Below are 14,107 nucleotides of genomic sequence, written 5' to 3'. Positions count from 1 at the left end.
GCAAATACAAAAGGTTTACCATGGCAACTGAAAATAATGAAGCGGGGAGAAAAAATGTGTCCTGATTTTTTGTGTGTCTTTTGCAATATTTTATTTTAAACTTTCATGAGAACAACACAGTACCAACATTAAATAATAGCTTTAAATAAGATACAAATAGACTTATTTACTCAAAACCTATTTCTGATTATTGTCATAAAGTGCTTTTTGAAATTATATATCTATACCCTGCTTGTAAATGCTATATAGAGAGGCTTTAATTGTTTCCCAAACTGCTAGTAACTGTTTAACATGTTATTCTATAGCTCTTAAGAACTTACAGAGGAAACCAATTATTGTCATTGCTGCACTGTTTATAAAAAAAAATAAGCCAGTTGTCATCAGTCTGCATCTTAAGAAAGACTTTTTGTGGTGACCTAGATTAAACAGTAAACCGCCAGAGGAAAGAAAAGAAAATAAACTAGCTGCTCTATTTGGTCTATTGGGCTGTTAAAAAAAAACAAACTAAGAGGTGGAAGATGCATTTAGATTTGTTACTAAAAACATCAACACCACAAGAAAATACCATGCTATAAGTAAAAGTATCTGAGTTGTATTATATATAACTGACAACTTTTCTTGAATAAATGTTACACACACGTTTACTCATGGGATGTAGTGAAATATAGGTATAACACAGCACAAGTTCAAATACCTCAAACAGCTAAGTACAGTAGTTAAGTAAATGTACTTAATTACTTTCCACCACTGCTGCAGTGAGATGAAGTGTGAGAACACTTCATCTCTCTATTAGTCACTAAGTGTCAGCAGGGTGCATATCATCCAGTCCCTGTGACTCACCCGTCTCCCCTCCAGACTCTGCATCTTGACAAACCTCACAGTTACAGTTGGGCATTTACAGGGAATTGAAACCTGTGGCCTTTCACTTTTAGAATCCAACAGAGATGATGATTGTAGTGATGAAAATGTAACTCAGTATGCAAAGCAGACCTTTTGAACAAGTGAACGCAGCTCACGAGTCTAATCCGAGTCTAACAGCACCCATATGTCTCATCGATACTGACTTCAGTGATGGGAGACAGAAACAGCAGCTCTTGTCTTTGCATAACAAAGAATATTGTAGAGGGATAACTGTGGATTTAGGTACCGTTTAACTCTTCTTTAACATACTACTTCTCTAGAGGAGGAAATTTAGATTATCAGTGTAGTCATCCCCTCAGTGGAAACGTTCCACCAAACCTTAATGTACTTCTGTGTTGTATAAACATCTACTTTGTACAGAAATCTGAACCGGGGCACTGAAAATGATTTATAGTATATATGATTATATGATTTGCGCTATATGCACACTGATCAGGCAAAACATTATGACCACCTGCCTAATAGGTGGAAATTGGTTTCCTGTATGCTACTAAAACTCCTCTGACCCAGTGGGGCATGGACACAGGACTTCTGGGGATGTCCTGTGGCACCAGGATGGTGGCAGTGCATTCTGTGGGTCCTGTGGGTCCTGTGGGTTGCAGGGTGGGACCTATCTAGATCAGGCTTATCCTGGTACAACCCACAGATGCTCAGTAAGATTTGGATCCTGGGGAGTGTGGAACCCGGGTAAACAGCTTAGCTCTGTTGTGTTCCCGGGCCACTCCTGAGCAGTTTTTGTGGTGTGTCAGGGTGCATTGTTCTGCCGAGGATGACAACTGGCATCAAGGACCGCTGTTGCCATGGGGGGTGGGGGTGGGTTGCCAGAGCAGCAATATTTAAGTGAATGGTACATGTCAAACATCCACATGAATGTCAGGACTCAAGGTTTCCCAGTAGAACATTGCATATAACAAGATGATTGATGTTATTCACTTCACTTGTCAGTGGTCATAATGTTGTGGCTGATACTGGTATGTGTGTGTGTGTGTGTGTCACTAAACTGTATCACTGTGAAAAGTTCCCATCCACCTGATGAGGACACTGCAGATATGCTGGCTGTGTTGTAATCTCTTTCCACTTCATTCTGGCCTTATTACTCAACATTTCATTGCTCTGAGCTGTGAAATTGCATGAAGATACAGAATTTCTACACAGGTTTAAAAGACATCATGACATGTCTGCAACTGATCAACAAATCTAAACATGTATGCAAACACTCAGCTTGAACCGTAAAAGAAATTTCATTGATTGAGAAAGAAAACTATTAGAGAAAGAAATCTGGGACATTGTAGTGTTTGTGTCATTATTAAATCTTGCTAGCTGCTGTGGGCTTTTCGAAAAAGGCATCTGCAGAAGGCAGAATGAAGACGGAAGAAGAGAAAGACGGCGGCTGTGACTGTTAGACCTCTTCCTGTGGTTGCATCACGTGGTTGTAGAGGGTTCAAAAGGAGACAGCTTGTTCTTCTTCTTCTTCATCTGCTCCTCGGACAGACAGAAGACACGTGTGAAGCTGCTGGACCATCGACGCTCAGAGCTCAAAGAATAAAATAAAGGTTTAGGTAAAGTATGATGGACGACTTTGTTTATTGAATGATAGATTTATTCGTAGTGAAATGGCAAACATGCTTTTATGTGCTTGATGTTAGAAGTCAGTTTTTCAGCTTTCAATTCATTTTCTCTGCATTCTTTCATTGAACATCTGGTCCAGTGGCGTTTATTCAGAAATTCATTTGGATTTCAAATTAAAAACGTTGTTTAAACTTGAAACACAGACATATTTACAGTATTATTACTAGTATTATGTATTACTTAAATGCTTAATGTATCTTTTTGATCTTTGTATTTAGTACCGTTTCAGTTTGAACTGATAACAGACATCTGTAGTTATTCTCTAACTCATTTTAACCGATTTTTTGGAAGTACCTCAGACAGAAAAGCTTACTCATGGCAGCCAAAATGGCTTCCTCAAGATAGCACTTCCTTTGGTTTCCTTCTGACATTTGCCTTAAAAAAAGTAATTTTATAAAGACCGAGAGTTTTGTCTGTTTTTCCTTTTTTTGTTATAAACCAGTGTTACGAGGTCTTACTGGACGTGAACGAGTTATACAGAGAGCTAGGCATGCAAATGTTTCAAGAGAAAATCAGGAAGTGTGCATTTTCTGGTTTAACAATAGCGAGGGTTGTTGGAGCTGTTGAGCTGACAGGTTTCATGTTGGTGTATCGGTGTGTGTCTGGGTGGGGGAGGGCGGCAGCAGACGTGGGTGTAGATGCAAAAGAAGACAAGACGGAGACGACAGCAGAGGACGGAGGATGTACAGTGCAGTCATCCATAAAGTAGAAAGCACTACTAAACTCCTCACCAAAGTGTAGTGTTTCCTACTTTATGGATGAGTGTACTGTTGGCTTCAGGGAGGCCCAGCATGGCGCCCACGCAAAAACTCAGAAAAGAGGAAGCTGCTTTGTCTTGCAAGGCCACGCATCACCCAGAGTGTTGCAGCAGTCAGTTCACATGGGCAGAGTGTGGCGCCAAGCAAAGCTTCCTACTCTTTCTCATCTTATAATTCACCTGTCCTGAAACAAAGATATACACAGTATTTATTGTATATTATGTATGAAATGCAATAAAGATCACAATGAATAAGTATCATGTTTTACCTTCTGTTTTTGTCTGGAAACCATGCACCACACACTGTGTTTTTGTGAAAATATACATACTTTATTCCTGTAAAAAGATCCATATTGAAAGAAACCATCACAATTTCAAGTCAAGGAGTCCTCTGTGGACTACATCTTTACATACTGTTCCTCCATTGACACTGCTTGGACATGCAAAAAAAAAGAGAGAAAAATCTGAAAAATATTAACAAACATATTTATAGATGAGCTTCCAAAAAGATTAATAAAAACATTAATATATAATATAAAAAGGTCAATCTTACACTGGTTTCAATGAATGCATGTCACAAAAGACAAAAAAAGAAAAATCCTGCACTGTAAGAAAATATACCATGAGTCCCAACACTGTTCAGTATATACAGACAGCGACTACAGCTTTTCTTCCACTGCATCAACAATCTACAACTCAAAAATTGTAGACGAGTCAGCCTGGAACAGAAATGTGACAGCAACATAAATAAGGCCGAACATGGGTATAACATTGGTACGCATGCAGTCAATAAACATCCTGTAAACAACATATTAAGACTAAACAAGGTCTTCATGTAAGGCTAAACATAATCAGCTGAGCTAAAGTACTACCAATATGGGTCGAGGTCCTATTCAGTCGACAGTGGAGCCGCTAAGTTACTACACAGCAGGTAGAGGAACACTTGTGCATTAAAGGCCGTGAAATACAAGATCAGTAGAAATATTTGTTGTACATTTCGGCAAACTTTGAGCATCCACTCCTTGTCTTTAAAAAAAAAAAACAGACATAAATAAAGAGGAAACATACAGTACAGCCTCAGACTTGCCTCTATCCCGGCTACTTCACATCTCAAGTGTCTTTGACAATCCACCCTCCCTTTTATTCTTGGCATCATGTTCCCTTTATGTAACACTGACAAATTCAAACATTCATGACATTAAAGAAAATAATAATAAATCTGCCTCCCACTTGAGTTTCTACAACCCATGTGAGGAATCAGGCCTCCGCCTTTCAACCCCAGTCTAGTTTGCTGAATTCTCCCCCTGCTGTCAGAGATGCTTTGTCTCTCATTGCTATGGTAACAGGCAAAGCACCTAAGATTTTGGCATATTCTGCTGCTTCTTGACAGCCAGAGTCAGAGACAGGTGGCTCAGCAGTGAAAAGAAACAACAAATGAAAACCTGAGAAATTATCTAACAGCCCCATGTGACACAATCAGACCGAATGATCAAGCTCTGCATGTGTCGCAAGTGACTAACAACCTAAGGTCTGCTCCACACACGCACAGCAACGCTCAACACTTGAACTACATCTTCATTTCAGTAACCACTAACAGTTACAGTGCAGCTCTGTTCTACCACTGCTGTTCACAATGTACTGTATTGCTAAAGTTGCACTATTTAACACAGTGGTATGATGCAAATGTGTGGACAGAGAAACTAATCACCACTACTCTGCATGAACTGATACAGGTGTTGTAACACTGTTTAGCCTGTCTGACCCAATATTCACACACCACAACTTCACCATACTCCTAACATGGAGGCAAAACAAAAGATACATGAACAACTTATTGCGAAGTCTATCACAGTACAGTAGAGCTACAAACTACCAGTGACTGAACTGAAAACTGCTCACTGTAAATGCAGGTCTATGAAGTGCTGTTCCTGTTGGTTTTTATATGAAAAAACATACATGTTACATTCAAACCATTATTAACCAGAAAGACATACAGGCTGCTAACTGCTGCACTGACTGCACTGTTTCATTGAAATCTGGATATTATGCCGAAACAAAATATTTTCAGTTTAGAATTTTGGAGAACAAATTAGCTACAGTTCATAAATCAATAAATCCTTAAGTTTTTCAGTGTACACTCTTTGTCTGCTGTACATAAAGTTAAAGGTAGAGGGTGTAAGGAAGGAGAACCATGAGGCAAAGATAGTGCATGAGGTGGAAAACAGGTGAATGTCAGTGTTCTAACAACATCTTGCAGCAGTAACTGAGACACAATTAAGTACTTAAGGTACGATAAAACAATAGGCACCTAATTGAAGTAATCTGTGTCTAAATCCTTCTTAGAGTCACATCTCTGTCATGATGCAATTGTTGTAGACGTCAGTTTCCATATAATTATCACTAAATTTCTAAAATCCTTTGCTGTTTTCATTTACTTATTCTAATGTGATAGGTTAAAATCTGCTTAGATATATGTTCTAGAAATGCAGCCATTATCTCAAATGTCCACTGCAAAAAAAAACATAAGTCCACCTTATAATCACTGCAAGATGAACTTCAGATCTTGCAGTTATCTCGCCTAAAGATTTGACAGATTTCAGATTCTCAAATGTGAGTCTTTACAGGCTCTGGAAAAGTGTAGTGAGCATTTTCATTGCTTTTTAAGGTTTCATCAACCAAAGGAGTAATCAAGAATGAATCGAGACATTAGTTAATAGTGATCAGTGGTTGCAGCTCTGTCAGCTAACAAAGCAGCCTGCTGATGTTCACATACTATTAGATTCTGTACACTGCAGGTCGCTATCACACTTACACAGATTATATGTAGTATGTAACAGTTAGGCTGGTCTTGACTGTTGTCACAACCATCAGAAGTTCCTGTATTAATGATGGACAAAGGCATCTGTTTTCACTCTCACCAGAGGACTGCAGACTTCATCTACACACAAGACAAAGAAGGGCAACCCTTCACATTCTTTACATCAAACTTCAACAAACAGGACCATTAACCTAAAAACCTAAAATGAATTAGTTCTAAACTACACATATGACATGGATCCTGTCTGTCTCTGACAGCTCTACATGACGACACTCCTGCCCTGACGCCACTTCATGCAATGTGATTATATGGGCAAGAGTCTGATACAAATAAATAACATTTTCTGTACAAAGTACTGTATAAATACTCTTAAAGACAAGAAACACAGGTGACGGAAGCAGACATATTTAAAATACATCACTTCAGGATGGATAGTGCATTCTTTATAGTCACACAAAGGAAAAGATAGTCAGCTGCTTCTGTTTGTTTGCTTCAAATAAAGTGGTACCAGTACATGAGCATTAAAAAGCTAATATCTAATTAGCTATCTCTGAGTTGGGATGAAGTCTGCTCTGCTGTTATTTAGTGTTTTAACCATTAAAGCTTCTAATTAGTTGAAAATTTGCAAATGCTTGGATAATTAGGAAGTAGTTACAGTATATTTGTATAGTTTGCTCACTTCAACATGCACTTCTACATGCTCTTGTGATGCTGTAAGCTGAACGCTGGTGTTTTAAAGTACTCTATATTTACCAGGTGGTCTAGCAGGGCTCTAAGGCAAATGTATAATTACTGATGGTTAAAGCATCAGGTATTAGCTGTGATAGCTGCTAACTGCACCGACTATCAACGGAGACTAATAGACAGAAAAAGTGCTTTCAAAGTGACAGAAGTATGATGTCAGATGACCTGACTCTCATTCTTTCTTGCTGGATCCCAGCTTTTTGAACAGCTTCTTCCCTTTGGAGAAAAAGCCTTTCTTCTTCTTTCCCTGCACAGAGCTGTCTGTGGGATTGGGGGCAGGAGGGGAGCAGCAGCCCTCTACTGCAGCTGGACCTGAAGCTGGAGCTGAAACCGTGTCCAGCTCTGACATGGGGTCTGTCATGTCTGGGGAAGGAGGTTCAGTCTGGGCGGGTAAAGCCTCTTCTAGTGTTGAGGGCCTGGGGTCCTGTGGCTCTGTAGAAGACGTCTGAGTATCCTAGAGCAAGATAATATGAGTATGAGAATGAGCCTTTTTTATGTTTATTCAACAATATGTAAAGCTTGGTAACAGAGTTCTATCTTTATACTGTCTACACTCAGTATTTACTGGAGTAGAACTAATGTTTAAAAAAGAAAACAGTGATAGGAGGATACCAAAGGAAGGAGGTCTGAGCTAATTCTGTGGTTCAACAAACTAAAACCATGAGTAAGTGCAGGTTCCTCTGCAGAGGAGCAGTGTGAAGTACAGCTAAAGGTGGATGGAAGATGTTATAAACAGGCAGTGAACAGGGGAGTGCTGATCATCTAAAAACACTTACGATCAAGTCTCAAAGTGTACAGTTCGTTTTTGCTTCTGCAAAAGGCCATGCAGGAAACAGTGGACAGAAGAAATGTGACAGGGCAGAATTAAAGAAACATAACAGAAAAAAAACGCAGCAACTAGACAATGAAAATTGTTATAATTGATGAAAAAATTAAGTCAAAGAGATTTTTTGGATGTCAGTGATTTATAAAAATGACACAAAGAGTAACAAACTGTGGCCGGGAAGCCGTCTACAGCTCCATATTCAGCTGTGCATGCGAAAGAGGCAGAAACGCTAAGCTACCGGTAATTCTTTCTTAGGTTCTGGTGCAGGGTGGGCAGCGAGAAGTTCTGCAGGAGCATCGTCTGGTAGAACCTGCAGGAAGTTGGAAGGGACCAACCCTCTGTGTCCATTCAAATCTCCCTGAAAAATACAAGAAGGATGCAATTTGCTGAAATGCATTCTCTACAAATCTATATCTACCAGACAATATGAGAAGGTAATGTGGTCGCTCCTAGGACTTATTCCCAGAACCTGTGCTGAATTGGGGAAATCATTGTTTAAGTACGCCGTCTTACTTTGCTTGGAATCAGTTACAAAATGGCCTGAATTTTAAATACCGGTAACTGATCTCACAAAATGAATTCAAGTTTAAACGACTTGTGAGCAGACACTTTCAGATGTACATGTTGTAACTAGCTCACTTTGGCTTGGTCTGCTTAGTTATCGTCATTCATTGCTTGTGACATAGGTTTTGCAGTTTTAATACATTCTTCAACCTTATTTAACTTCTTTTGTGTCTATAGCTCTGCCTATATATGGCTGCCTCTCTTGGCCAGGACAGATTTCTTAAGTAGATTCTTAAACTAAATAAGCATTTTCCTAGTTAAATAAGTAAAGAAAGAAATTAAGCAACTGTAATTTTTAACATTCTTAACATATATAACTTTATAATACTTATATGACCATAAAAACTTACACACAATCGTTACCAGTCTATTTGTATGTTCTACTCTACGCAATTATATTTTCAGTTTCTCTCATGTTCATTTATAAATGTGTAATAGTTTGTAGTGTAAATGCGTTGGATTTTCCTGGAAGGAAAGTGAAACCATTTATCACTATAATGTGGCTAAAAACAGACCATTCTGTTTTTGGCCACATTATAGTGATAAATGGTTTCACTTTTTCAGAGTTGTTTAAACACTTACGTAGAAGAAGCCATCTTCATCCATGTCACCAAACACTTGTATGATGTCTCCTGCACTAAAGGTCAGCTCAGCCTGAAGATAGTCACAACAAAGACAGCAGATAATGAACAAACATTTAATGCACACAAAGCAGAAAAAAAGTGCACATGCAATTCTGACCTCGATGTCAGTGTTGGGGGAGCTCTCTCGAGGATCGTAATCAAAGATGGCGACCATCCTGCGAGCTCCTGGGGCTGGGTTCTCCACAAGTGCAGCAGCAGCAGTGTGGCTGGGATCTGTCAGTCAAGTAGAAAGGGGAAACTGTTCAGTCAGACATCCAGAAAATTACAGGAGCAAAACGTCTGAAGTTCCAATCAGCCTGTCAGCATGCAGTTCATCCTGTCTGCATGAGTCTGACTCACTCAGCATCATGCTAAGCTGAGGGAAAGTCACACCACTGCAGTCAGATATACTAGAAATCTAAATAAAAGACAACAGGAGATTAGCAGTGAGAGGTAACATATTTATTTCCATGACAATGTCACAGCAACCTGAGCAGCACTGCAGTTTTAAACATTAGTCAGATCAAACAATTGTCATAGGATGAAGAATGTACGTAACTCTTTGCAATACTGTTAGAAAAATGGAGACAAAGAGAAATTATTAGATGATTTAATGATGTTATCTGAACTGTGAAATGAAAAGAGAAGGTGGGGGAAAAGGGACTGCTTGACATTTATAACTGGGGGAAGACCTTTAGTTCGCAAGACATTTAGTCATTTAGTTGTCCTTTTCAATGAAGATGCTGTTTGGGGATGTGTGTTAGGGGAGGGGGCTCGCTCCAGGGACAGAAATAGGCTGAATAAGCTGATCAAGAAGGCGAGCTCCACAACTGGTGGTGAGCTGGAATCAGTCCAACAGGTGGCTGGGGTGAGAATGCTCAGGAAACTGAAGTCTATGTTGAGCAATGCCTCTCACCCACTACACAATCTGGAGGTGTTTAGGCAGAGCACTTTTAGCCACAGACTCATCTCCCCTCAGTGCAGGTCTGAGCACAGCAGGAAGTCCTTCCTACCAGCTGCAACTGGGCTTTTCAATTCACATTATTTTAACTTATGATGTATATGCTGTGCATATTTTTTAACTTTTATAATTATTTCTAATTTATATATTATGCATATGGTCATACTGATGACTACTAGTGTTGGTGTTCTTTCGGATTCGTGGGTTGTCTGTGTGTTAACATGCTGCTGTAATAAAGTAATTTCCTGTAAAGGATCGATAAAGTATTATTCTATTGTACTCTATTCTATTATAGGGGTTACTTGTAAAAGGAGAAAAGAAAAATTTGATCAATCCAATATTTTCGGTGGCAGGAAGAACAGACTGCCCATGAACACAGCTTGGTCCAACTTATTTAAGACTTACTGAATAACTATAACTTTCACGAAAAGCATGTAAAAGAAGCTCGCTGTGTGGCTGAATATTGTTCAAACAGATGGACTAACAGTTGAGTTTAAACTTTGCAAACAGTAGCTTGTATGTCACAAATCAGCAACTAACATTGCAGATCATCTAAAAACAGCAGGTTAATACATCTGTGTTATATTCTTCATAGTTCTTGTACTGGGATCATGAGTTACAGTAACATAGGTCTGTGTTCAGAAATTGTATTAATATGGGCAGGTGCAAGCTGGTCAGTTCCAAGTCTGTTGTTATCATTTCATATAAAATAATCAGGTTCAAATGATTTAGTTAATCTAGAATTATCATGCAGATTTTCCCCCTGCAACCAATCAATTGGTTGAACAGTAGGTGTTATTTCAATCAGTCAAGGCTTTATGTGGTTGACTACAGCCGAACCAGATTCTTAGATATGCCCCCAAATAATCAAATGAAACAGGCCCTAATAATAACGGATGAAGATGAGAAATTGTGTTATCAGCATCCAGAATACAGTCCTCAGGTTAACAACTGTTATCATGACAACATGACAATAAGTTCATAAAATCGCAGATGAACACATGCTGTGCTCCATTGCACACTGAGATGCTCATCTGATCATGCAGATACAGAGAGGGAGTGTCAAAGGGTCTAAAACAAACCTTGAGTGGAGGAGTCTACGCTCTCCTCCCAGAGTGCTGCAGACTCCACTGGAAAAGACGAAGTGAGGGGAAAAGAGCATCAGCACAATTAAAGAATAATTGGTGCCTCTGTCTGAGAATAATCCTGTCTGAAGTTATAACATCACACACAAAGTTGCAGGTGGAGATCAGAAGGGATGAATGTTTAAACAAGTGACCTTTAGGTGATCATGTAATTCATTTGTGATGCAGGAGCAGGATACAGGGAAAAGACTATTGTTTGAGATTATCAGTCGATTAGCAACATCCTGCTACTGTATCTGCAATGTATTACATGAAAATTCAATGACAGGACTCACCCCTCATGTATGTGGCTTCTAACATTTGTGGGTCAGGTGCTACTGATGAAATAAAAGTCACAAAACCGGTGGAAGGATGTCTAAATAGCCTAAAGCAGTAAGAAAGAAAGTGTAACACGAGGCTTTAATGATAGAAGTTGAAACTACTTCACATGGCCAATTCATAATGGTAATATTTGTCTACAATGCTGGGAAGCTGACTGATTTCATCACTACAGTGGATGGCCTAAAATCCCCCCTGCTCGCTGAGTGAGAAGCAGCAACTGAAAGAGCAAAATCTAAAGTGAAAGAGACAGAGATCCAAACCAGAGAGGAGAAGAAAGGAGAGAGGGGAAGTCGCAATCTGCAGCGAGACACACCTTTCTTGGATCGTCTCGGTTTCGTCGGTGGAACAGGGCGACCTGGAAGCTGTGCGTGTGTGCGAGTGCCTTAATGGAGTTTTAGAAAGGAAAACCAAAAATAATAATAAAAAGAAAAGGAAAATGAAACCAAAAAGAAACACAGATGTAATTTTTAAGAGAAGCAGATCAGACGAAGTAGACAATGAAAAGCCAGCGAAGGGCAATTTAAAAAATGACAACCAGTGAGCAGCAGAGGCAGCAGTGAGGACAAGTGGAAGTGAAAAGGTTAAACCATCTGCAAATACCACTCTGGGTAGAAAGCAGGAAACAGAAGCAAAGTGTTAACTCAATTCTGCCGGGTGGCTTGCTGGCATTTGCCACAAACACTTTGGCTTAAAGTTTTTTAAGATACCTGCATGAAAACTCAGTCAGTGACTAAGAATATGTAGATGGTTATAATTTCCTTAATAGCAACACAGGGCACAAGAAACATAACACATTATGGGTATGATGGAATACTTTTTGGTTCCATTTTAATAAAGCTCAACTGAAACCCAATCTGATCTCTCCTTATAGAGAGGATACAGATAAGAAGGAGCTTGCATTTCTATTGTTCTAGATCTATTTGTATTTTAAGCATTTCCTTTAGTGGAATTAAAACAATGATAAGCCAATGTGGGGCAAAAATCCAAGAAGAATAATGGATATTTTAAATCCAAAATTCATAGCAAGATTCTGTGACATTTGTGCTGCTATTTTCACTTACCACTTATACATAAACAGCGGTGACAATATGAGTAAAACAGTACAATTTACATTTACAGTAAAGGATGTCAAAATGTACCTGTTTTCAACATAATATAAGTAACATAGAATTGGGCACTTTGACTGAATGTGTTTCATACCTATCTTCTCTATGGAGGCTGCTGTAGACAAGAAACCTTGCTGCAGTAGCTGTAGCTGGGTCTCCTCATCCTCCACCTGGATCTCTGACACCATGTTGCATGGAACATAGCCCAGACGACCATCTGACTCCCCTCGGTAGAACCCATCTGCATCTTTATCTCCATAGACCTGTGGAGAGGAAAATGACAGTACGTCTATTGAAATGGAATGAAGTGAATAAAAAGCAGATACTTTCAGACATAGCGCCTTTTGCACCTGTAGAACACTAGTTTCATCTAACTGGTGAAGTGATGGCTTTTAGGCCTTAAAACAGAAGTGACTACACCCCTGAGCAATAACACTTAAATGCCACATGATTCTAAATTGTATCATGTCATCTTAATAGCATCACTTTGATATTGAACAGCAGATTATTTGCTTTTATGTAAAATTAAAAACTAACATTCAGATTGAGTCTTTTAAATGTGTCCATCTTTAATTCTATACAGAGAATTCAATTGAGGTGACAGAGTCAGTCTCATCAGTTTTCATTTTGTTCTTCTTTAGAAACTCGTGTGATTTTTTCAGAGTACTTTAAATTGTTATCATGTTGGAATATTCCTCTTCTGCCAAGCTTCTACAGACTGAGAGTCATATTGCCAGTGAGTATTTTGGTTCCATCTATAAATGTCAGCCCCCCATTACCTGTGGCATTCATGCAGCCCAGTTTCATCACACTCCCCTCTCTCTGCTTCACTGCCACTACTATCCAGTGTATCACTGTGGTGGTCCTGAACAGGCTCACAAGAAACAACCTGAAACCTATTTGGGCCAAACATTTTTATTGGTCTCATCTGGCCAAAGAATGTGCTCATCAGGCCTCTTGTTGTGTTCTATAGCAAAGTCTTGCTGTTTTGTACTGTGGAGCAAAGGACATTTTTCTTGGGTGCCAACCATATAAGTTGATGTTATAAAATGTCACACTGTCTTAGCTGTCATACAAACTCTGATTTCCATTGATAACTCCTTTGCCAAGTTTGAAGCAGTTGCCCATCTGTTTTTCATACTGAGATTGTGCCAGTAGCATACTGTCTATTGTGTCATTTCAGGAGGCCGACCACTGCAGCTCTGATTATTGGCTTGTTCTTTACTTCCTGATTACTGCTAAAACTGTAGCCGATTTTTGGTTGGTCACTAATGTTTTTATCCCTTTCTCCATCCTTGAAATGTCACCCATTTAGACTTTCCAATCGTCTATCAATTATTTTCCACATGGAGCCATGATGCACACATGCAGAGCTGGCCACAGACCAAGTTCAAAACTGAAAAGGTTCTGGTGTTCACAGGTCATTTTATAATTTGTGATCGTTCATAGGAGAAAATACTCAACTGTTCAACTTAAAAATCTGGCAAATATTAAGAGGTGATATCATTTTGAATCATTTGACATTTAATAATATTGTTTTTTTATGCTGTATCAGTTTTTATCAGTTATCAGTTTTATGCTGTATTATATGTATGTGTATGTAACATACAAGCATAGTACTAATATGCTAAGCTGCAACCAGAGACTGAACACGATGTCTGCACAGGACTAATCAGAAATGCTTTGAATTGA

At 39.1% G+C, this 14,107-nt stretch overlaps 1 protein-coding gene across 18 annotated transcripts in view; it reads right to left on the bottom strand.

The window, feature by feature from the left end:
- Positions 1 to 3,615: 3,615 nt before the first annotated feature.
- Positions 3,616 to 14,107, bottom strand: part of LOC111567935 (RIMS-binding protein 2) — a 112,448-nt gene continuing 101,956 nt past the window's right edge. For 14 of the 18 annotated variants that reach the window (XM_035947709.2, XM_035947711.2, XM_055017161.1 and 11 more), the window contains 7 exons: positions 12,510 to 12,678; positions 11,623 to 11,691; positions 10,926 to 10,973; positions 9,001 to 9,116; positions 8,842 to 8,913; positions 7,934 to 8,053; positions 3,616 to 7,323 (listed from right to left, as the gene is read on the bottom strand). In XM_035947709.2, the coding sequence (XP_035803602.2) occupies positions 7,042 to 7,323; positions 7,934 to 8,053; positions 8,842 to 8,913; positions 9,001 to 9,116; positions 10,926 to 10,973; positions 11,623 to 11,691; positions 12,510 to 12,678 (876 nt within the window). In that variant the 3' untranslated portion in view covers positions 3,616 to 7,041. Of the gene's footprint in view, positions 7,324 to 7,645; positions 7,681 to 7,933; positions 8,054 to 8,841; positions 8,914 to 9,000; positions 9,117 to 10,925; positions 10,974 to 11,622; positions 11,692 to 12,509; positions 12,679 to 14,107 lie in introns of all 18 variants that reach the window. The other 4 variants (XM_035947718.2, XM_035947712.2, XM_035947713.2 and 1 more) reach the window with 4 other exon arrangements.

This window comes from Amphiprion ocellaris, chromosome 14 (assembly GCF_022539595.1).
Source record: "Amphiprion ocellaris isolate individual 3 ecotype Okinawa chromosome 14, ASM2253959v1, whole genome shotgun sequence".
NCBI classification, from domain to species: domain Eukaryota; kingdom Metazoa; phylum Chordata; class Actinopteri; family Pomacentridae; genus Amphiprion; species Amphiprion ocellaris.
This window is presented reverse-complemented; position numbering and strand designations above follow the sequence as displayed.